The sequence below is a fragment of the Hyla sarda genome, chromosome 1 (assembly GCF_029499605.1).
Source record: "Hyla sarda isolate aHylSar1 chromosome 1, aHylSar1.hap1, whole genome shotgun sequence".
Taxonomy (NCBI): domain Eukaryota; kingdom Metazoa; phylum Chordata; class Amphibia; order Anura; family Hylidae; genus Hyla; species Hyla sarda.
Window position 1 is genome coordinate 296,435,936 of NC_079189.1, and position 24,205 is coordinate 296,460,140.

The window sequence follows — 24,205 nt, forward strand, 5'->3', positions numbered from 1 at the left end:
TTCTTAACTTGACTTTCTCTATGTAAGGGTCGCCCATACATCGATGTATGTAATAAACCTATTGCCTTGACGATATCGGGAGTTTCCTGACAGGCAAAGCTCAGAAGGGACAGTGCGGCATTTGGCTTTTGGAGAGGGAATTTGGCTTGAATAATTTTTGGAGGCCATGTCACATTTATAAAGTTCCCATGGTGCCAAGACAATGAAAACTCCCCAGATGTGACACAATTCAACACTCCTCAAGGAATGTAATAAGGGGTGCAGTGAGCATTTGGACACCACGGTGCCGTAAACAAAGAACTTAATTATTTATGCTAGCATGTTGGTGTAGCCCCAAGCTTCTCCTTCTTATGTAACAACATCAGCATGTTGTGTAAAAAATTAAATTTTTCACACTAACATGCTGGTGCAGCCCCAATTTTTTCATTTTCAAAAGTGGTAAAAGGAGAAGCCCCCCCCCCCCCCATAAAAAAAAAATATAACACAATTTCTCCAGACTACAGAAATACCCAATATGTGGCCCTAAACTGTTGCCTTGAAATATGTCAAGGCTCCAGAGGGAAAGAGCGCCATGTGCATTGAAGTCTGATTGGACATTCCCCTGCCAGAACATGCCTAGGACTGCTAGGAAGTGCATTATCTAATGGACGGCAATGCATTTCTGTGCGGACTCTGCAGAAAGAATAGACATGTCTATTCTTACTGTGGACTCTGGAATCAGGATTTCCACAGCAGAAACATCTACCTGAGAAATTCTGCTGTGTGTACAAAAAGGAAAACGTAAAGTATATTTCAGCGAGGCCTGTGGGGTCAATTTGGATTCCTGTGCGTCCAACAAACCTAGAAGTTAGTGTCTCAATCACCCGCAACTGGGGTCTAGGCGGGGTCACATATATGGGGGGAAAGGGGGAATTGTATAGGGGTCAGGGTCACTAGTATGGGAGGCCTCTATCGGCATTGGCCTGTGTAGCCGCCTTCTAGGGGGCTCATCAATCATCATCACTGGAGAAAGAAATGTGGGGTATTTCTCCTCTCTCTCTCATTGGCAGTCTTGTTGTCAAAGGTAAGCGCATGGCGTATGTCTCCTCCCCCAAAAAGTGCCTTCAGGGCATTTATATTTTATGCGTAGGTATAGTGTAATGCTTTTTACGTTTACTGTAGGCTTTTTTTTTGCGCTGGCGGTTTTTGGCACTTTTTGGGGAATGTTTGCGTCCCATGCCACCAGGGTTTTGCAGGTTTTTTTTTTTGCTATTTTTTGTGGGTGTTTTTGGGCTGTGCCACCAGCGACTGTTCTGCACTGTGTGACCGAACCGCAGATTCCCCCCCCCTAAAAAAAAGAGCCCAAAAAATGCCTGTACCCCAAAAAAGGGCTGATCAGTAATGATTTACTGATCAGCAATCAGGATAATCCGCACACGGGGTACGCTACGACCAAACAGCACAGAAAAGTCTCTGTTGGCACGGACCGCAAACTGCACCTCATAAAAAGCTAGGGACAGGCAGCAACAAGCACTGATAGGTCACTTAGACCAGTGGTCGGATCTCCAAAGTGTAGCCCTCCAGAGGTTGCAAAACTACAATTCCCAGCATGTACGGAGTTATAGTTTTGCAACCTCAGGAGGACCGCAGTTTGTAGACTATTGGTCTAAGTCATGGGTCTCAAACTCCCAGCCCGTGCACCATTTGCGGTCCGCAGAACAAAATTTTGCGTCCCACACCAGGGATGTGTAATTTGTATTGCCCGACGCCCAGGACATGCAGTTCCGGGTGCCGGGCAGATTACTTCTTCAGGCGTTTAGCCCTGCTTCGGGCAAGCAGCACTAAATGCCGGAAGACTTCACACAAGACTTGACGCCCCTCATCATCTGCGTTCGCGATCAAAAAACCCTGCCCCATCCAATAGAGCTTATTACCTTCACTTACCCTGAAGGTAATGGGCTCTATTGGATGGAAGCCTGAAAAGCTTTTAAAAAATTACATTTTTTTTTTTTTATTACATTTTTAAGAAGTTTAAAGGAAAACTGTCAGCTTGTTCACCCACACTAAACTCAATAGACTGGGTTATAGTGTGGGTGAACAGGATTCAAACGAGGGGTCACGTATTTATTTTCGCCAACTGACCGCCGAGGTATCTAGTTCTGAAGTTCCGGGATTTCTAATAAGAATAAGCGCAGTGCAGGCATCTCTCCCGCCGGCTGGCCGCCTCACGCTCCCTTAGCATGGCTACTAAGCCCACCCCTCCACTATGAATATGCATTGGATTCAGCAAAATGTCCTAGTGATGTGGAGTCCTACATCATGTGATTTCAGCGCTTTGTCTGAAGAGCACATGCACCGCTATATTTTCCCCAGTGCAGAACGTGAGAGCTGGGGAAAATATAGTGGCGCATGCGCTCTTCAGACAGAGTGCTGCGGTCACGTGATGTGGGACTCCACATCACTAGGACATTTTGTTGAATCCAATACATATGAATAGTGGAGGGGTGGGCTTAGGAGTCTTACTACAGGAGCTAAAGGTGGCCATCCGGCGGGGGAGATGCCTTCAGTGCGCTTATTTTATTAGAAGTCCAGGAACTTCAGAAAAAGATATCTCGTGGCCAGTTAGCAAAAATAAGTAAATGACCCCTTGTTTGAATCCTGTTCATCCACACTAAGCCATTCTATTGGGATTAGTGTGAGTGAACAAGCTGACAGTTTTTGTCAAGGACCGACCAGGGGACAGGGAGAGTGAGCCCTAAACTGACCCATAAACCATTCTCCCTGCCTACTTGCCCATCCACCCTAACCGGTGGATCGACAACTGGGCGCCGGTCCCCCCCTGAGCTAAAGTGCAGGGGCCTTATAAAAACAAATACTAATAAATAGTCGGTCGCAAACCAGAAACATAACAGGAACATAGAACTCTATAATAAATTAAGTTCAGAGGACACAGATCAGTGAGCAGCACAGGAGACACTATTGATCAGCGGACATGGACAGAGGACTCAGTAGTCGTGAACAGAGGACACTATGGATCCGTGGTCGTGAACAGAGGACACTATAGATCAGTAGTCCTGTACCGAACTCCAGAGATCTGAATAAAGAACTAATAAACATAGAGTTCAAAACACCAGACAGGAAAACAGATGAGTCTGAACATACTCCAGAAACAAAACACGAATAAGCATAATCCCCTAGAAAATCCTCCGGTAGACACAGGAAGAACAATACCTTCTGAGTCCCCACGGACAGGTAAACGGGATCTATCACTAAACAGGAATATTCACATTCCCTATGCAAACTTCCAATAGACACGAAGTCCCCATGGACAGGTAATAGGCGTACTATCCGTAGGTGTCCGCGGGTCCCTAGCACCTTTAGCTGCGTGACCCCGGCCCTAATGGGTCGCTGCGGTCTGCCGCCATTGTTTTTTTGGGGGCGCAGCCCTTTTTTTTTTTTTGTTTAACATGTGGTTGGATCCTCTTAGCTATATAAGAGCGGTCAGCCACTATTAGCTGAAGCCCACCCGCCGCTGATCAGTCCCGTATTACTGATCAGCGTTTTTCTTTTGTGGTGCAGGCACTTTTTGGGGTTATAGCAGCTTTTTTAATTTTATTTTTTGCACTTATAGGTGGTCCGTGCCACCAGTAGCAGGCCTGTACTGTGTTGACGGACCGTACCTCTGTGTGCTGCCTGCCCCACCGCTGTCAGTGATTTATCACTGATCAGCGTTTTTTTTTGTTTAAGGCGGGCGCCTTTTTTCGGGGTTAAGCGTTTTATTATTTTATTTTTCGGGTATTTTGTGTGGGAGTCTGTGCACGTGCCACTAGCCACTGTTCTGGGCTGAGTGGCCAGACCTCCCCAAGTTAGGGAGGCATTATCACACCACATGCAGCACATACACAAATAAAGTTTTTCCCCCCACATATATACACTTCACCCCCCATTAGAGTAGGGAAATGGCCCACAGGGCATTTTTATCAGAGGAGGCATATGCCATAATTGCCCTTCATCATCCTCCTCATCATCTAGTTCTGATGATGAGCCACCAAGGCGGCGGAGTCGCCGCCAAGCGGGTCCGCAAACCTCCTCTGCTCCTGACCCTGTGCCCCATGCTAGCATGAGTCGCCCTGGCGCTCATACTAGTCAAGCCCCCCAGCCAAATTCACTGGTGCCCCGTACCGGAGAACTTGTCTGGACTGAGCCAGCGGACCACGAGTCCGTGATTCCTGAGTTTGTTGGCGACTCAGGAATCAAGATTTACATTGTCGGGTTCAATAAAATTGACTATTTCAGGGTTTTTTTTCAGTGACGATTTTGTCAATCTGAGGGTTGAGCAGACGAATCTGTACACCCAACAGTTCGTCGCCGCACACCCGAGCTCACTCTTGGCTAGGCCCAATGGCTGGTTCCCAGTCAATGCAGCCGAAATGAGGACCTTTTGGGGCCTTGTGCTGCATATGGGCCTGGGCCCCCCCCCATAGTACACTTCATCCATTCCTGGAAAATAAATTTAGGGAACACCCGTCAGTTCCAAGTGTCCACTTCACCCCTATACACCTTCCCTAGGGGGTGTACTGTTTGTAATAGGCTATCATGTGGCTTTCTTGTATTTTCCTCTGAATGTATGTAACTGTTAGGTCCGTAACAAACATCCGCCTGAAATGCAAAGAGTTCTCACTCATGAGCTCTGTCGTATTTCCAGGCGACAATTCGGAGTCACATGTTAGTTGTTCCCAGAAAGATGAAGCAGAGTATAGGATGAAAATTTTAATTTTCAAAAGCTACCCTTCATCCATTCCTGGAAAATAAATGTAGGAAACACCCGTGCGTTCAAAATGTCCTCTTTACCCCTATTCCTCAGGGTGGGTACTTTCTGTAATGGTGTCACATGTGGGTGTTTCATTTTTGTATCTTCCTCTGAATGTATGTAACCGTTAGCTGGTGATATGCCATAGGCCTCAAATTCAAAAAGACCTCTATGAATTCTGAGCCTTTTTGTGCGCCCGCCCAGCACGTTACCCCATATGTGGATGCGTTTCCATAGTCAGGAGAAAAAGCCCTCCAAAATTTGTAACCCAATTATTCCAATCACCCCTTGTGAAAATGTCAAAAATTGGGTAACCTCAGCATTTTAGTGTAAAAAAAATAAAAATTTTCATTTTATAGCCCACTGTTCAAAAAACCTGTGAAGTATAAGTACTAACTGTACCCATTGTTACCTTCCTTGAGGGGTATAGTTTTAAAATTGTGGTCACTTGCCGGGATTTTTTTGTTGTTTTGTTTTTACGTCAGAACCTCAACCATTGCAGTGCAAAGCACCACTTTAGGCCTCAAATCTCATCGGTGCTGTCTTACTTCTAAGCAATGTTTTGCACCCACATAGTGCTTTACCGCCATATATGGGGTATATTCTTATTCTGGAGAAATTGGGCTAAAAATTTTGAGGAGCTCTTTTTCTCTTACTACTTGTGAAACCAAGATAATTTTGGTTAATACCAGCAATTTAGTATTAAAAATCGAATTTTTCACTTTTACGGTCCACTGTTCAAAAAACCTGGGAGGTTTAAGTACTCACTGTACCCACTGTTACGTTCCTGGAAGAGTCTGTTCTGGATCCATGGGAGGTTTGAAAATGTACATGACCTTGACTTCAATTTCATCAGAGCACTTAACATCCACATATGGGGCATTTTCTAAATCAGGAGAAATTGGGCTTCAAATTTTGGGGTCCATTTTCTCCTATTACCAGGGCTGGACTGGGTGTGAAAACCAGCCCTGGAATAAATTACCTACCAGTCACATAGTGTTGTGTCATATTACCAGCACGTCATCATTTCCTTGTTCATAAAAGGTAAAATCATGCATTTTAAAGCACATTTGAAGAGTGCCTTATTTATAGATAAGACATATATAAAGAGCAAAAATGAAAATGTGGAGCAATCATCAAGAGTAGAGCATTTATTGCTATGGTGATTAGACTACTTTTAGAAATTTGCTCTACTACAGCTCTTTATTAAGGACACCCATTGTTCCAAATATCACAGAAGACCATTATTCCATACAATTGAGTCTGTTCCATCAAAATTATCCAAATAAAGAATAATTGTATAGAAAGTAATAGTATAATAATAATAATAATAATAGTATAGAAAACACAAATAGTTTCCAAACTTTATAAACGTCACATATATTACTCATAAAAACACAAAACAGTAGTAAATGCAAATTATTATTTATTTAGCAAAGAAACTTTGACAAAAAGTGCAAATGTTTTACTAGACAGTAATTCAATTTAACAGTTATAATAAACTTGCTGTTAATTCTGTAACAGTACATAATGTGCAAAATCCTTTGGAATTCAAGAAAGTTTAAATACCTTGAAACATATTACTAACTAGCTTTCCAGTCCAATTTTAGAACAGGAAAATAGTACCAGTATCATGCCAAGCAACCCAGCAGTTTTCAAAACGTAATGTGCAAACATTAGTCAAAGTGCTTTAAAACAAGTAAATTAGTTTGACAATAGATACAAACAGGGCTCATTAACCTTTAGGACAGCCTGTCTAACCTGCTGCCCCCGAGATGTTGCTTTACTACATCTCCCATGATTCTTTTAATCAAACAGCCAGAGGATTATGGGAGTTGTAGTTCTGTAACATCTGGGGAGGGTGCATGTTGGAAAGCCCTGATTTGAATGGTTTTCTAAAGTTTTAGAGGATAAAACAAGTAACAACTTAAAAAAAATCCAGTCAAGATTTTGAAAAAAGAAATATTAACCAACATTGTAACGTACTGACTTCTTGTAATGTTACGTAAGCAACATCACTTGTAACAAGCTTCTTTTTGAAGCCAAAACGTCAATGATGGTTTCATTGCTTAGTCCAATCAAGGCCTCTTTCTCCACGGACATAAGCATAAGGGCCTCCAAATGTGTTTGAGAGTGGGAATTTCTTAGTCTGTTTAAGATGTATTTCAGTTTTGAAAATGATCTCTCACATGGTACTTGCGAAGAGGAAAGTGTCAGTGTCAATTTGTATGCATTAAAAAGTGAACTATACGTCAGACTGTAAACGTTGTAACGCACCAATACATTGTAGCAGCAGGATATACAGCTCTTACAAGTCTTGCACTTTCCACATTTATCACCAACATCGGAGTATGGCTGTTCCTCAGTTCCAGAGATAAGATAAGAATGGATGGTGCCTTCATCTTGACCTTCATTGTTAGCATCACTATATTCTTCATCAAGTGACATTTTCAATCTTTGCCACTTTGATGCAAAATCAAGTATCTTACTTTGCAGTTTCTCTTTAGTTGCATTGGAGTCAAATTTAATTACAAGTCTACTCAGTCTTTCTAATGCACTTTTGGGAAAGTCTAACATGCCAAATCTGCAAATAACTGACCATGTGTTGTAAATCGGCTCTGCAGGCTATTAATGATCTTGTCTAAGGTCACATTGTACACCTCCACCCGGAACTGATCACTTGCAAACAGAATTGGTTTGTCTACTGAGAGCTCAACTGGTTTGTCTACTGAAAGCTCAACTTTTCTTATGTTGTATTCTTTGAGGTGATGGAAAGTCTTCCTCAATCACAACTTTGCTGTCAGTTGTATCCAACTTGCTGTTTGCCCAGACAGCAAACTTATTTGCAGCATCTATAATCATTTGGGAATCAAGATCATGTGCTTGCAAGTTGTTTACTGTTTCTGTCACCATTCGGTATGCTTACAGTACATCCATACCTTGTGTTTGCAGGTACAAGGATAGTGGAGTGGTATTCTTGAAAACAAATAAGTACAGCTGTGCAGGTATAACTGTGTGGAATTTTTTGAGGGATTCTAAGTAAGTTCCAGCCTTGTATCTGATGTCAGCATTAAAATGATCAGAACGTGATATTTCTGCCATGGTATGGATCAAATCTACATACAAGGCGTGACTCAGATCATCTTTGTGTTACATCTCTGGACCACCATTTTGTTTCTCCAATCACAGAAAGAGATCGAAATCTCTCTTCCTGTGACTTTTCACACCATACATTCATCCAGAGGTAGGATTCCCGGATAAATACAGCACTGGAGTTTAACAAGCCAAACAACAATATTGCCTGAACAGATATCTTTGTGACATCCATCATTACCAGATTTAGTACATGTGCATAGCACCACAAATGAATCTGGCCAGGTGCTTTATTACTCAGCCAAGAGCTCAATCCGTTGTACTGACCCTGCATATTAGAAGGACCATCTGTTGAGTTCCCCAACACAGTTTGTTACATCAATTTCCATGGATTCTAATACATCGCAAACCAGTTCACACAAAGCCTTCCCTGTTGTGGATGTGCAGTTTACCACTGCAACCAGACATTCATGGACCACATCTGTGACATACCGAATTATTATTGAACACTGGTCTGAGACATTTATATCCTGTGTAGTATCGAGCTGTATTGAGAACATGCCAACAGCTCTGATCTCTTGGGCAATACCTTTTTTCAGAAGGGCTGAAGTTACACAGATGATATTGTTTACTGTAGTTTTTGAAATTAATGTAACAAACGTCCTTTGCTACTTGTTGCACTTTGATGTAGCTTTTAACTTTTTTTAATAACTGTATTGAGGTGATTTTTCAGCAAGGGATCAAATTTGCTTAGAAGTAGCAAGATCTCAAGAAAAGGATGCTGCTTCAGCTGTTGCCCGATAGCTTAGGCCTCTTTTTCCAATCAACTTGATGGTTTCTATTATCCTCTTTAGAATGGCACGCTTTCTCTTCACTTCCTCTTTTCTGGCTATTGTTTGTTTCTCAGGGAAATGACTAGATATGTCCATATTCTTTGACCTCATCAAACAGGATTCAGAGCTATTATTGTGGAGGTTGCTTCTTTCGTGCTCTTCAATTCTCTGGTACAAGTGCTTTTCATCAATGCAACCATCAATAAAAGCACTGCCATCTGTCTTTTTACTGAAAGCTAGACACACCATGCAGAAAAATGCACCATGTCCATGTGAATATGTCAACCAGTGACGCTTCTTTCCATCCCGCCTCCGAGATAACTTTTTTAATTTAAAAGAAAGGACAACTGGTTGGCATGGGTGAAACAATAAGAAGGAAGCTACATTTTCAGATTTTGGTCTGAAAAACCACATTTCATCATCAACTGTGTCAGACATACCCTCCTTAATGCCAACTATTTCTGGAATATCTTCTTTTGTTAATGATTCTTCATGTTCATCCATTTCTAGCTCAACAGGAGCTCCAATACGGTGGAAAATATCTTCACCTGCATCTGTATCTATATCTATATCCGACTGTACCGTGCTTTGCACAGTGCTATGCATTGCTGTGCTACAGCTAGCACCACTGTCTTCATGTGGAGATGCAGGTGGTAAGTCATTCTTTGTTGCCACTATCTTAAACAAGCTACTGACTTTTTGATACTGGTGTGCATCTTTTTCAAAAATTTTTTTTTTTTTCACATTCTTTTTCTGCTCCATCTTTCTGTTTTCTTTTACCTTCTCCTTTCTTATCCATGGCAATAACTAAAAAAAAAAAAAAAAAAAAAAAAAAGATAGAGATATTTTTGCTATATTTGATTCAGCTACAAAACACAAATGAATAAAATCTGAACCATGGGCAAAACGATCCAGAATCCCAAACTATGGGAAGGGTAATACTAATCAAATTGCTTAGAAATGTCCGCTGGGTCATTTGAAATATTAGACTGAAACATGCACAAGGAAGCCAAATAATAATTTCTGATATACATTCAGAAATAAAAAGTTTGCCAGTGTTAAAGCCTGGTATTACAATTTTTTTATGAACTCAGACACTTTTTAAGCCAATGTACAAAAGCATTAAATACATCAGCCAAGACTCAACCATCCATTGTAAGCAATGCAAGGTAAAAAGCATGAAGCATATAGATTAACTCAATAGAGAATAACAAATCAACTGAATAATATGTGCAAGCCTGCAACGGCAGGTATAGATCAACTGAATAACACAAGCAAGCCTGCAACGGCAGGTATAGATCAACTGAATAACACAAGCAAGCCTGCAACGGCAGGTATAGATCAACTGAATAACACAAGCAAGCCTGCAACAGCAGGTATATAGATCAACTGATTAAGGGTGGGTTCACACTACGTTTTCTCCCATACGGGAGCGCATACGGCAGGGGGGAGCTAAAACCTCGCGCTCCCGTTTGCCTTCGTATGCGCTCCTGTATGTAATTCATTTCAGTGAGCCGGCCGGAGTGAAACGTTCGGTCCGGTCGGCTCATTTTTGCGCCGTATGCGCTTTTACGACCGGACATCAAACCGTGGTTGACCACAGTTTTAGGTCCGGTTGTAAAAGCGCATACGGCGCAAAAATGAGCCGAACGGACCGAACGTTTCACTCCGGCCGGCTCATTGAAATGAATGACATACGGGAGCGCATACGAATGCATACGGGAGCGCGAGGTTTTAGCTCCCCCCTGCCGTATGCGCTCCCGTATGGGAGAAAACGTAGTGTGAACCCAGCCTAACACAAGCAAGCCTGCAATGGCAGGTATAGATCAACTGAATAACACAAGCAAGCCTGCAACGGCAGGTATAGATCAACTGAATAACACAAGCAAGCCTGCAACAGCAGGTATATAGATCAACTGATTAACACAAGCAAGTCTGTGATTTAGTTGCCAGTGTTTGAGATATTTCTGCTCTAGCTTTTGTTCTTGCTTGTGCTATTGTTTGTATTTTGACACTTGGCTAAGTGACCGACTATCCATCTGTGTTCCGTATTTTTACTGTGAGCTAAGTTAGGGTTTGGCCAGCCTGATATTTGTTTTACTGTTTGTCTGTTAATCCACTGTGTTTTGTTTCCTTGTGATACTGTATGCCTGTAAACCCATTGGCCCAGATTTATCAAAGTTTGTAGAGCTTTTTTTCCCTTAACTTTGGCGCAACTCCGCTTATGTGCGACTTTTTCTTTGTGTACATCCCACCGCTCATCTTGACATCTTGCTCACTTAGACATTTTTTCACTCTTCACTTTCCAGAACACCCTGATTTATCAACTGCGACTGTGACAGATCTAGGCGCATCTGATTAAAAAGCTCCAGGAATCTACACCAGCTTGAACCTTCCTTATGTTTCTGCTTTTCTGACTACCTGATCACAGTTCACACTGATTTACATCCCCACCTTGTCTGCCACCCACCCGCCCGCACATCTCCCATCTGTCTGCTACCTGTTGCAAGACTACAACTCCCAGCATGCCCTTACATTGAGGGCATGCGGGGAGTTCTAGTCTTGTAGCAGGCGGGAGATGTGCAGCGCGGGCGGGTAGGAGACAAGGGGGGGATGTAAATCAGTGCCCACATCATTAAGTGAAGGATAGAATCAGATGGAGCCTGGGCAGCTGCAGAGTGATGCCAGCCCAGGCTCCCATAAAACATACCTCGGAAAGAGATATGTGAACAAGTTCCTCTAAAGAAGGCGCTGGTACCCGAAGATAGAAGTAAACTTCTTTATTAGCAACGCGTTTCGATCCCGAACCGGGATCTTCATCAGGCATACATTTCCATAGAATACAATTATTCTGTATTCTATGGAAATGTATGCCTGATGAAGATCCCGGTTCGGGATCGAAACGCGTTGCTAATAAAGAAGTTTACTTCCATCTTTGAGTGCCAGCACCTTCTTTAGAGGAACTTGTTCACATATCTTTTTCCATTGCAATCCACCAGACTGACTGACTTCACACCGGGAAGTTCCTCATGGCAGCAGTTCCATTTGATTTCCTGCATCTAGACACTATTGTAGGTGTTGTGCTCTGAGCGCAACACCTAGGGGTAAGAACCCATCTTTGCGTTATCTCTTTCATTTATTATAAACGGTCCTCACTAGGGGCGCACCTCTTGTTGTTTTTTCTCGTTGATATACTAATAAAACATACCTCGGCGCCGCAGAGTTTTTGCAGTCCCTAATGTAATTTCACATTACCCGATGGGTCCCGTGATTTGCCGAGACCGAGCAGCCAGTCACGGGATCCTGCGGGAAATTTGATATTACAGTAGGGACTAAAACTCTGCGGCTCCGTTATACGTTAAAAGGAGCCCAGGGTGGCATCACTCTGTAGCCGCCCGGGACTCCTGGAGACGGGCTGGGAGATGTGCAGGAGCCGTCCCTGCAATCCCTCAGTGCTGAGGTACACGCATAGGGATGGCAGGAACGGCTACTGCACATCTCCCGGCCTGGCTGCGGGAGTCCCGGGTGGCTGCAGCATTAGGTCAGCTCGGGCTCCCTTCAAATTTCTCGCCGGGTCCCGTGTCAGAGGCAGGAAATATTAAATTACAGTGATTTTCTGATCAGCACCGGCTTCCCTGGCTTGCATGACTACAACTCCCAGCATGCCCTGGCATGCTGGGAGTTGTAGTTGTGGGGTAGGTGACAAGCCTATCACCTGCCCCCCTGCCACACTATTACAACTCCCAGCGTACCCTTACTGTAAGGGTTTTTGCATTTTCATTTTTTCCTCATCACCTTCTAAAAATCATAATCCTTTCAATTTTGCACATAAAATTCCATATGATGGCTTATGTTTTGCGCCACCAATTGTACTTTGCAGTGACATTAGTCATTTTACCCAAAAATCCACAGCAAAATGGAAAAAAAATTCATTGGGCAACAAAATTGAAGAAAAAATTTCATTTTGTAGCTTTTGGGGGCTTCTTTTTCTACGCAGTGCCTTTTTTTTTGTAAAAATTACACCTAATCTTTATTTTGTAGGTCCATATGATTAAAATGATACCCTACTTATATAGGTTGGATATTGTCGTACTTCGGAAAAAAATCATAACTACATGCAGGAAAATGTATATGTTAAAAATTTTCATCTTCTAACCCAGTGGTTCTTAACCTTGTTGGAGGTACTGAACCCCACCAGTTTCATATGCGCATTCACCGAACCCCCTCTTAATTGGAAAAATAAAATATGATTTTTTCAAATTCAAAACATAGGAGGTATATATTTAAGTATATATTTATACATAGGTGCACAAAATGAACAAAACCATTAAGAACAAAGAACAAAACCATGAAAACATGATTTTCACACAGAAACTAAAACAAAATGAATATTTACTGCAAATCAGTGTGACTTCTGCTGTTGTCTTTCAGAGACCAGTTCAGAAATGCGCAGCTTTACCTTGGCAAGTGCCACTCTTGCAACAATGGCAGTGTTCCCCCACATTAGGCAGGCAGTGTTCCCCCACATTAGGCAGGCAGTGTTCCCCCACATTAGGCAGGCAGTGCTCCCCCACATTAGGCAGGCAGTGTTCCCCCACATTATGAAGGCCAGTGGTCTTCAACCTGCGGACCTCCAGATGTTGCAAAACTACAACTCCCAGCATGCCCGGACAGCCAACAGCTGTCTGGGCATGCTGGGAGTTGTAGTTTTGCAACATCTGGAGGTCTACAGGTTTAAGACCACTGATGTTCCCCCGCAGACATACAGCCTCCAGCCATATACAGTGTATGGCTGGAGGCTGTATGCCTGTGTACTGCCCACTTCAGTGCTCCGACCACCGCTCCGGCTATAGCAGTAGGTCTCGGGACCGGTGGTCGGAGCACCGAAGATGACGTGCCGCTGGTCACTTACCAAGCTGGCCAGCACGCGTCTTCCTCCTTCTCTATCCTCCGGTCATCGGCGCCTTCGTTTCCATGAGCGCACGCACGTGACGTCAGTGACATCCCGGCGTGCGCTATGTCCCGGCGGCCCTGCATTTTTAAACTTAACGCGGGGCCGCAGGGAGTTAATAGTGATGGGGGGAATTGCCCCGTCGCTTCAGGACGGGCAAACACAGGCTCTGCTTGGGGCCCCGGGCCAGCTGGGGGCCCCAAGCAATTGCTTGGTTTGCCTGTCCTGTTGCAACATCCCCTGCCAAACCCCCAGGACTGACTCACCGAACCCCTGGGGTTCGATCGAACCGGGGTTAAGAACCACTGTTCTAACACCTATAACTTTTTTATTTTTCTGCATACGGGCCAGTATGAGGACTCATTTTTTTGCGCCGTGTTCTGAAGTTTTTAGCTGTACCATTTTTGTATTGATCGGACTTTTTGATCGCTTTTTTTTCTTCATTTTTCACGATATAAAAAGTGACCAAAAATTTGCTATTTTGGACTTTGGAATTTTTTTGCGTGTACACCATTGACTGTGCAATTTAATTAAGAATATATTTTTATAGTTCAGACATTTCCGCACGCGGCGATACCACATATGTTTATTTTTTATTTTTATTTACACAGTTTTTTTTTATGGGAAAAGGGGGGTGATTCAAACTTTTATTAGGGAAGGCAGTGGCGTACCAAGGGGGGGGCGGGGGGGCGGTCCGCCCCGGGTGCCACTCTCAAGGGGGGTGCCAGGGGTGGACTGACCCGCCGCCGCTGCTGAGGTCCGGGACACTCGTCCCAGATCCCCAGCTGACAGCGCTACATTCTCCTGTATGCGCGATACACGCACATACAGGAGAAGGCGTCCCCTCTGTATGAGCCGCATCTGCAGCTACACAGAGGAGACGTGACCTCCGCCCCCACGCAGTACAGGCGCCGGTGACGTCACTCATTGGCACCTGTACTGTGAAGGGGAGAAGATGCGGGCCCTGCAGCTGAGGAGATCGCTGCGTGGGACCTCAGGTGAGCATCCTTTTTTTTTTCTTTGCATATACCTACAGGGAAGGGAGGGGGGGTGCTCTGCATTTACCTATAGGGAAGGGGGGGGGGAGAGGGGGGTGCTCTGCATTTACCTATAGGGAAGGGGGGGAGAGGGGGAGGGGGTGCTCTGCATTTACCTATAGGGAAGGGGGGGGGAGAGGGAGGGGGGTTCTCTGCATTTACCTATAGGAAAGGGGGGAGAGGGGGGGGCTCTGCATTTACCTATAGGGAAGGGGGGAGAGGGGGGGTGCTCTGTATTTACCTATAGAGAAGGGGGGGAGAGGGCGGGGTGCTCTGCATTTACCTATAGGGAAGGGGGAGAGAGGGAGGGGGGTGCTCTGCATTTACCTATAGGGAAGGGGGGAGGGGGGGTGCTCTGCATTTACGTAAAGGGAAGGGGGGGAGAGGGGGGGGTGCTCTCCATTTACCTAGAGGGACGGGGGGGGTGCTCTGCATTTACCTATAGGAAAGGGGGGGGGTGCTCTGCATATACCTATAGGGAAGGGGGGAGGGGGGGTGCTCTGCATTTACCTATAGGGAGGGGGGGGTGCTCTGCATTTACCTATAGGGAAGGGGGGGAGAGGGGGGGTGCTCTGCATTTACCTAAAGGGAAGGGGGGAGAGGGGGGGTGCTCTCCATTTACCTATAGGGGAGAGGGGGTGCTGTGCATTTACCTATAGGGAAGGGGGAGGGGGGGTGCTCTGCATACACCTATAGGGGAGGGGGGGTGCTCTGCATATACCTATAGGGAAGGGGGAGAGGGGGGGTGATCTGCATTTACCTATAGGGAAGGGGGAGGGGGTGCTCTGCATATACCTATAGGGAAGGGGGGAGAGGGGGGGTGCTCTGCATATACCTAGGGCTGGGCGGTATGACCATATATGTGTATCACGGTATTTTTTTTAACTTACGGCGGTTCCACGGTATATAACGGTATCCCCCCCCCCCAAAATCATGTGACCCACCAGCGCTATTCTGCTCCCCCCAATTAATGATCAGTCCAGCGGGGTACTACTCACATATGTCAAGCACTGCCCTCCTCCTCTTTGTTGGGGGCCTCCGGCGAGGGAACTCACTGTACGCCAGTGGTCTCCAACCTGCGGACCTCCAGTTGTTGCAAAACTACAACTCCCAGCATGGCTGTCCAGGCATGCTGGGAGTTGTAGTTTTGCAACAGCTGGAGGTCCGCAGGTTTGAGACCACTGCTGTACGCTGTATACCTATGCCTGGGCTGCAAAAGATACAGAAAATAAACTTAATTCACCCACGTCGGCCGCACGCTGGGGACGAGAACGCCGGACAGCCGTCAGCCTATCACCGGCCAGAGCGATGCCCCGACCCTGCCAGTGATAGGCTGAGCCCACTGTCATGTAAGAAGTCGGCTTCATACATGACAGTGGGCTCAGCCTATCACTGGCCAAGGCGGGGCATCGCCTTGGCCAGTGATAGGCTGACGGCTGTCCGGCATTCCCGTCCCCAGCGTGCGGCCGACGTGGGTTAAATTTATTTTCTGTATCTTTTGCAGCCCGGGCATAGGTATACAGGGTACAGCAGTGGTCTCAAACCTGCGGACCTCCAGCTGTTGCAAAACTACAACTCCCAGCATGCTGGGAGTTGTAGTTTTGCAACAACTGGAGGTCCGCAGGTTGGAGACCACTGGCGTACAGAGAGTTCCATTGCCGGCTGTCCGGGAATGCTGGGAGTTGTAGTTTTGCAACATCTGAAGGTCTGCAGGTTGGAGACCACTGGCGTACAGTATAGAGTTCCGGCGCCCGGCGGCCCCCAACAAAGAGGAGGAGGGCAGTGCTTGACATATGTGAGTAGTACCCCGCTGGGCTGATCATTAATTGGGGGGAGCAGAATAGTGCTGGCGGGTAACATAGGATTAGTTCCCTGATGTGGGGACAGCGCTGTGCTAGGCTGATAATACATTCCCGAGGGGGAGGGGCCCAACCGGTATTGCGGTATGGGGGAAAATCCATATTGTGCAGCCCAAAAAATTTGGTATTCGGTATGAACCGGTATAACGCCCAGCCCTAAATATACCTATGGGAAAGAGGAGGGGGGGGAGGGGTGTAGCTCTGCATATACCTATGGGAAAGAGGGGGGGTGTAGCTCTGCATATACCTATGGGAAAGAGGGGGGTGTAACTCTGCATATACCTATGGGAAAGAGGGGGGTGGTGTAACTCTGCATATACCTATGGGAAAGAGGGGGTTACCTGGCTACCTACCTACCTGCCCTTTTACTGTGCAGGACACCAAGGAGGGAATTATTACAGTTTGTTGGCCTATAGATGGGAAGATTGTGTAGAGGAGGGCGCTGAATATATGCAGAGTCTGACATGTTTTTCCTGCAGATGTTAAGAGATCCACATGGCGGTCTTATCCGGACGGAGAAGAAAAGGAAAGAGGACGCCGCTGATCAGAAAAGACGTAATTGTGAGTCCCAAAATGTAACTGTAATCACTTATATGGTATATACATCCTGTGTACAGCTGATATCTACCGCCATATGGTCCTGTATATAATCACTTATATTGTATACAGATCCTTTATAGTATACTGGTCTGTGTATAGTGGTATTATTCAGTACAGTATGGCGCTATTATCCAGTTATTGTGTGGTGGTATATATTTACTCCTTGTATACCAGTATTATTGGTCATGGAAATTTACCTACGTTAAAGTGTTTCTTATATATATAAATTTTAGTTTATTGTGTGTGGGATTTGGGTGGAATAGGAGCATGGCAGAAGATTGACGAGCTGCAGAGCCTAGCAGGGGCCCTTGCCTTTTTTTGGTCCGGGGGCCCCGAGTGTTGTCAGTCCGCTCCTGGGGGGAGGGGAGGGGGTGTAATTAAGGGGGGGTGCGTGTGTGTGTGTTTGGGGGGGGGGGTGCCAAACAAAGGGTCCGCCCCGGGTGCCAAATGCTCTAGGTACGCCCCTGAGGGAAGGAGTTAAATGACCTTTGTTAACTTTTTTCTTTTCACTTTTTTTTTTGCAGTGCTATAGCTCCCATAGGGAGCTATAACACTGCACACACTGATCTCTTATGCTGATCCCTGCAAAGCCATAGCTTTGCATGGATCAGCGAGATAGGGGCTCAATTGCTCAAGCCTGTAGCTCAGGATTGGCGCAATCAAACCCCAATTGGACGTGGTGGAGACAGGTAAGGGGACATCCGCTCGCGTCCTAGCTGATCAGGACATCGCAATTTTATCGTCCCGATCAGCCGACTGAGCTGCCGGGGAGCGTCTACTTTCACTTTCAGACGCGGGGGTCAACTTAGATCGCTGCGTCTGAAGGGTTAATAGCGCGCGGCACAGCGGTCTATGCCATGCGCTGTTAGCCCAGGGTTCCGGCTATGACTAGCAGCCAGGACCGACCCACTGTGATGCGGGGTCATGGTACGCCCTACGTCCTTAAGAGGTTAAAGTGATTTTGCAATAAGAATTGAACTTGTTTATGTTTTGTGTTTGTTCCTTCCTTTTCCAGAGGGTGTATAGAAGTACATTTTACACCCTCACTATTTAAGGTTCACTACCTGTTTCAGACATTCAGTATGGACTATATTGCCAGACATCCCGGGCCCTGTCCCTGCTTGTCACACACTGAGCTCTTTGTTTGCTCAATACCTGTGCTCCAGACATCTCAACACCTGAGAGAATTTGTTCTGTCTGGATCAGGTAACCCTTACACTGCCATCTACATGGACCATGTATTACACTGTAACTGCATTAGCTTTAACTTTTTACACATGTTTATTGCCATATGATGGTTACTTGATGAAAACATGTATAACATTGTCTTTATTATTCATTTTACAGATTTATATGTAGATTCTTTTGAATTGTAAGCATCTGTGATCTCTGAAATAGGATTTCCATTTCTTTAGCAGAGATTTGTGCATTGAAAAATATTTATTTTTAGAGAGAGAGAGAGAGAGAGAGAGAGAGAGAGAGAGAGAGAGAGAGAGAGAGAGAGATAACAGTTTAGGCATTAGATAAAAAGGATTGAATGTTTAAAGAGCATGCATGAGATTAACAAATATGTGCCTTTTTTTTATACAAAACAACATGACTCTTCCATGGGCTTTGTCTGGTATTATAGTTCTGCCAGATTTATTGTTAAAGGGGTTAGCCAAGATTTGAAAAACAGAGCTCATTACTTCAAAAACAGAACCACACCTGTCCTCAGGTTGTGTATGGTATTACAACTTGGCTCCCTTGCTTCAACTGAACTATGCAATACCACAGACAACCTAAGGACAGGTGTGGGGTTGTTTCTGGATTGAATTCGCTCAGTTTTTACTATTCTCTCCACTGTTAATTCCAATGCATTATACGGTGAAACCACAAGATTAGGTTGCCTTGCAGTTGCATTGTGGTTTGTTACTGCATCATGCCAGTTTCCCATAGTAAGTACCGTATATACTCGAGTATAAGCCGAGTTTTTCAGCACGATTTTTCGTGCTGAAAACACCCCCCTCGGCTTATACTCGAGTGAACTCTCCACCCGCAGTGGTCTTCAACCTGCGGACCTCCAGAGGTTTCAAAACTACAACTCCCAGCAAGCCCGGGCAGCCATCGGCTGTCCGGGCTTGCTGGGAGTTGTAGTTTTGAAACCTCCGGAGGTCCGCAGGTTGAAGACCACTGCGGCCTTCGACATCATCCAGCCCCCTCTCACCCCCCTTTAGTTCTGTACAGTATTCACCTCCGCTCGGCGCTGGTCCGGTGCTGCAGGACTGTCCGGTGGGGAGGTTGTCCGGTGGGATAGTGGTTCCGGGCTGCTATCTTCACCGGGGAGAAGGTAGAAGGGAAAACAGGAAAAAGCCGGGTTTAAAGCGCAAACCACTCCAGACGTCTCTTCAAAGGTAATATAACTTTATTACAGCCACATACAACGCGTTTCGAGGCGCATGCCTCTTCTTCAGGTAACAGGCTTATAAGCATGCGCCTCGAAACGCGTTGTATGTGGCTGTAATAAAGTTATATTACCTTTGAAGAGACGTCTGGAGTGGTTTGCGCTTTATACCTGGCTTTTTCCTGTTTTCCCTTCTACCATATTCATCGGCTGGAGCCCGATCCACGCTGACAACCGGAAGAGGAGCACCACTTTTCACCTATACGCTTCAAGTAGTTGTGAATTCTTCACAACTAACCCAGGTGAGCACCTACACTCAAAACCTGTCTGTGCATCTCCTGCCTTATTAGATATACTGTCCCATGGGAAGCTCTGCCTTTTTTATCTTATAGAGACTATTGTATCTTCACCGGGGAGGCCTCTTCTAAGCGCTTCGGGCCCGGCCCCAGAATAGTCAAGTTGCCTTGACAACGATGCAGAGGTACGTTCATTGCCAACGTACTTCTGCGTCATTGTATTTCGGGCCGGAAGCGCGGAGAAGAGGCGCCCCCAGTGAAGATAGCAGCCTGGAACCACTATCCCACCGGACGACCTACTCACTGGACAGCCCTGCAGCACCGGACCAGCGCCGAGCGGAGGTGAGTACTGTACAGAACTAAAGGGGGTGAGAGGGGGCTGGATGATGTTGAAGGCCGCAGTGGTCTTGACCCTGCGGACCTCCGGAGGTTTCAAAACTACAACTCCCAGCAAGCCCGGACAGCCGATGGCTGCCCGGGCTTGCTGGGAGTTGTAGTTTTGAAACCTCTGGAGGTCCGCAGGTTGAAGACCACTGAGGGCGGATGATGAGAAGAGGATGATGAAGGGGGGGTGGGATGATGACAAGAGGATGATGAAGGGGGGGTGTGGGATGATGAAGGGGGGTGGGGATGATGACAAGGGGATGATGAAGGGGGGGGTGTGGGATGATTACAAGGGGATGATGAAGGGGGGTGGGGATGATGACAAGGGGATGATGAAGGGGGGTGGGGATGATGACAAGGGGATGATGAAGGGGGGATGTGTGGGATGATGACAAGGGGATGATGACAGGTGATGATGATGAGGGTCTGGATGATGACAGGCGGTGATGATGATGAGGATGTTAATGACGGGTCTGGATGATGACAGGGGGGATGATGTATTTCCCACACTAGGCTTATACTCGAGTCAATAACTTTTCCTGGGATTTTGGGTTGAAATTAGGGGTCTCGGCTTATACTCGGGTCGGCTTATACTCGAGTATATACGGTAATAGAGAAATGTATTTGCTCAACTAATTTGTGTCAGAATAAAGCAGTAGGCTGGGATCACACATTTTATTTTGATTAGTCTTTTTAGCCAAAACCAGAAGTGGGTGTAAAATACAGAAAAAAAATTACAAATGTTTTCACTTTAGGGTGGAGACAAAGACTATTTTGCAACTAGGTATAATATTACTTAAACAATTGCTGAAGTGAGTGGGTTTGAGGCCTAGTTAGGGTTTTTAAAGGATACCTGTCACAAAAAAATTATAAAATATTATTCAATACCAAATCCTGACCATATACATCTAATTTTTATGCATTTAACCCCTATATCTATATATATATAAAACTCAACGTGTGTGTGTGTATGTATGTTCCACAAAAACTTCCAAACGGCTAAAGATCTTAACATGAAACTTGGCACACATGTTACTTATATGTCAACAACAAACATAGGATAGGTAATTTAACCCTTACTCACCCCCATTTGCCAGGGGTGGGGCTTATGTTTAAAGTCCCATGCAAGTCAATGGGAAATATATGTTACCACATAACTTCCAAACGGCTGGAGATATTTCGATAATACTTGGTCACTGTTACGCCGAGCGCTCCGGGTCCCCGCTCCTCCCCGGAGCGCTCGCAGCATCCTCTCATTCGCAGCGCCCCGGTCAGACCTGCTGACCGGGTGCGCTGCAATATCACTCTCAGCCGGGATGCGATTCGCGATGCGGTAGGCGCCCGCTCGCGATGCGCATCCCGGCTCCCGTACCTGACCCGTTCCCCGTCTGTCTTGTCCCGGCGCGCGCAGCCCCGCTCCTTAGGGCGCGCGCGCGCCGGGTCTCTGCAATTTAAAGGCCCGCTGCGCCACTGATTGGCGCAGCAGGCTTAATCAGTATGTTCACCTGTGCACTCCCTACTTATACCTCACTTCCCCTGCACTCCCTCGCCGGATCTTGTTGCCATTGTGCCAGTGAAAGCGTTTCCTTGTGTGTTCCTAGCCTGTGTTCCAGACCTCCTGCCGTTGCCCCTGACTACGATCCTTGCTGCCTGCCCTGACCTTCTGCTACGTCCGACCTTGCTCTTGTCTACTCCCTTGTACCGCGCCTATCTTCAGCAGTCAGAGAGGTTGAGCCGTTGCTGGTGGATACGACCTGGTTGCTACCGCCGCTGCAAGAGCATCCCGCTTTGCGGCGGGCTCTGGTGAATACCAGTAGCAACTTAGAACCGGTCCACCAACACGGTCCACGCCAATCCCTCTCTGGCACAGAGGATCCTGCTCCAGCCAGCCGAATCGTGACAAGAACCTAGTGTCCAGAGGCCAAAGAGCCTATAACTACTGAATTGAGGGAGGAAAAAAAAAGGTGTCTTACCTCAGGGTAAGACACCTTTTTTTCCTCCCTCAATCCTCACACTTTACCTACCAGATAGCAAGATCTCTGTCAATAACTCCACTAATTCCTTTATTTGTTTTTTTCAACTGTAATTTTTATTGGACATTTTCATATAAGAAACAAAGGAAATAACAAAAAGGAGGTAAAAAAAAGGGGGGGATATGCAGCAAACAGCATCACTAGAGGTCGTGAGACCCTAAACCAGTCAGCATAACATAAGCAAAACAATCGTGCATCAATTTAGGAACGTCACTTCCAGCAAGATTACCCCACAAAAATAAAAGGTATACTAAAGTAAACAAGCCATCCCTCAGGGTGGTAGAACCTCATGGCCGAAAAGGCACAAACAGAAAAAAAGACAGCAGCCCAATAGGCCACTGACACCAGGGGAGGGATCACAAGTAACACTACAGAACCGAGGCCCTAAATGAGCTATAATTTGCTGTGACCCATGACCAACTGATGGGGAGGACCTCACGCCGCCTGCCTAAAAGACCTCCTGCTCCTAGGCTTCCCTCTGCCCCTCCGGGAGGTATTGCCCGCTACTTTCAGGTCTCCCAGACTGTGAGCCGCCCGCCCATCATTACGGGCCCTGCTTCCGGCCTCAGTTCCTGCTCCACTGGCACTCCTCCTCACTGTATGGACCTGGACACTGCAGTCTCCCTACCTCCTCCGCTGTCTGCAGCGTTCTGCTCAGGGGCTGCTGGATGTTTGCCCCCCTGGTTGCTCCCCACCAGGCTGCTGTGGTGAGTGGCTCCCTGGCCTCTGCCTGTTCCATCTCTCCTACTCCTCCTGCCTCACTCTACCCTGACCCTGACCGGTTTGCTCCTCACAGCCCTCTGGCTCACCTGTGGACTGGATTGCTGCATCTGAATTCACACCTGCTGGTACATCTGGGGGTCCAGCTACCACCCCTCTGCATAAGTACCTTCCCAAACCTGTCCTCGGGCCAGCAAACTTCTGAGGCCCCTCGCTCCTCTCCTCAGAAGGGCCCTATACCCTCTAGTGGGTCCACCTCTCCTGCTTCCCCCATGGGATCCAAGTTGCCCTGGGATGCCCTTGCAGGGGATGACTTGGCCTGCTCGGGAGACCCTGCTGTGTCTCCTGCTCCTAATGACTGGAGCCAATTTCTTTCACAAATACCCACGAAAGAGGACTTTCGTTCCTTGATATCTGAAGTTAAAGATACCTGCCAAGCTGAAATCTCAGCGCTTCACCAGGATCTGCAACATGTCTCTGACAGAGCTTATATTGCCCGATTACAGTCCACTGTTGCCTCACAAGCAGACTTCCTTAGTGACCTCCAGAACCATGTTGACAACTTAGACAACTGGGGGAGGTGCAACAACATCTGTTTCCATGGTTTTCTCGAGGCGACACGGGAGGAAGATCTTCATGCTACGTTGGAGGTCATTTTCTATCTCATTCTAGGCGAGCCTTCCTCCCGCAGGATTAAATTGGATCGGGCCCTCCGCTCTAAGTCCTCTACTGGAGCTCCCAGGGATGTGATCTGTTGTGGTAATGACTTTCAGCTGAAGAACTTTGATTTCGATAGTGCCCGTGTTCAACTTTGCCAAGATCTCTCCACCTTGTGGAAGCGGCTCCTGGCTGTTTTGTGGAGCCATCCTGGCTGTTTTGCGGAGCCATCAGATTCCATACCGTTGGAACTTTCCATTCGCTCTCCAAGCTCGCAAAGATGGCCGTTCTGCAGTGCTACGGTCTGTCTTGGACCTGCCGTCCTTCTGCTTCGCATTGCATATACCTGCCCCACAACTGACTGACTGGGATCTGACTTCTCCACCTCCTTCGCTCCCTCCTGTTTGGCAGCCTGTCGCCATAAGCGCTCCAACCAAGGGCGGCTATCTGCCCCCAGGGAGGTTGGAGCCCTGCCTCCTTGAGAAGCATGTCATGGACTGTTGCTGTTCTGCCTTATTGTCCCTGTAGCTCTTCCTGTGCGGTGGTTCTCCCCTATACTGTTATCTGACT

General features: G+C 46.4%; 1 protein-coding gene across 6 annotated transcripts in view; it reads right to left on the reverse strand.

The window, feature by feature from the left end:
* The window catches only part of FSTL3 (follistatin like 3), a 256,859-nt gene that overhangs the window by 115,292 nt on the left and 117,362 nt on the right, over positions 1-24,205 (reverse strand). For 5 of the 6 annotated variants that reach the window (XM_056518017.1, XM_056518015.1, XM_056518016.1 and 2 more), the window contains one exon: positions 6,207-9,522. The exons of the other annotated variant lie outside the window; for it this stretch is intronic. In XM_056518017.1, coding sequence (XP_056373992.1) covers positions 8,650-9,477 — 828 coding nt within the window. In that variant the 5' untranslated portion in view covers positions 9,478-9,522 and the 3' untranslated portion in view covers positions 6,207-8,649. Of the gene's footprint in view, positions 1-6,206; positions 9,523-24,205 lie in introns of those variants that run through there. 6 annotated transcript variants of the gene reach the window in all.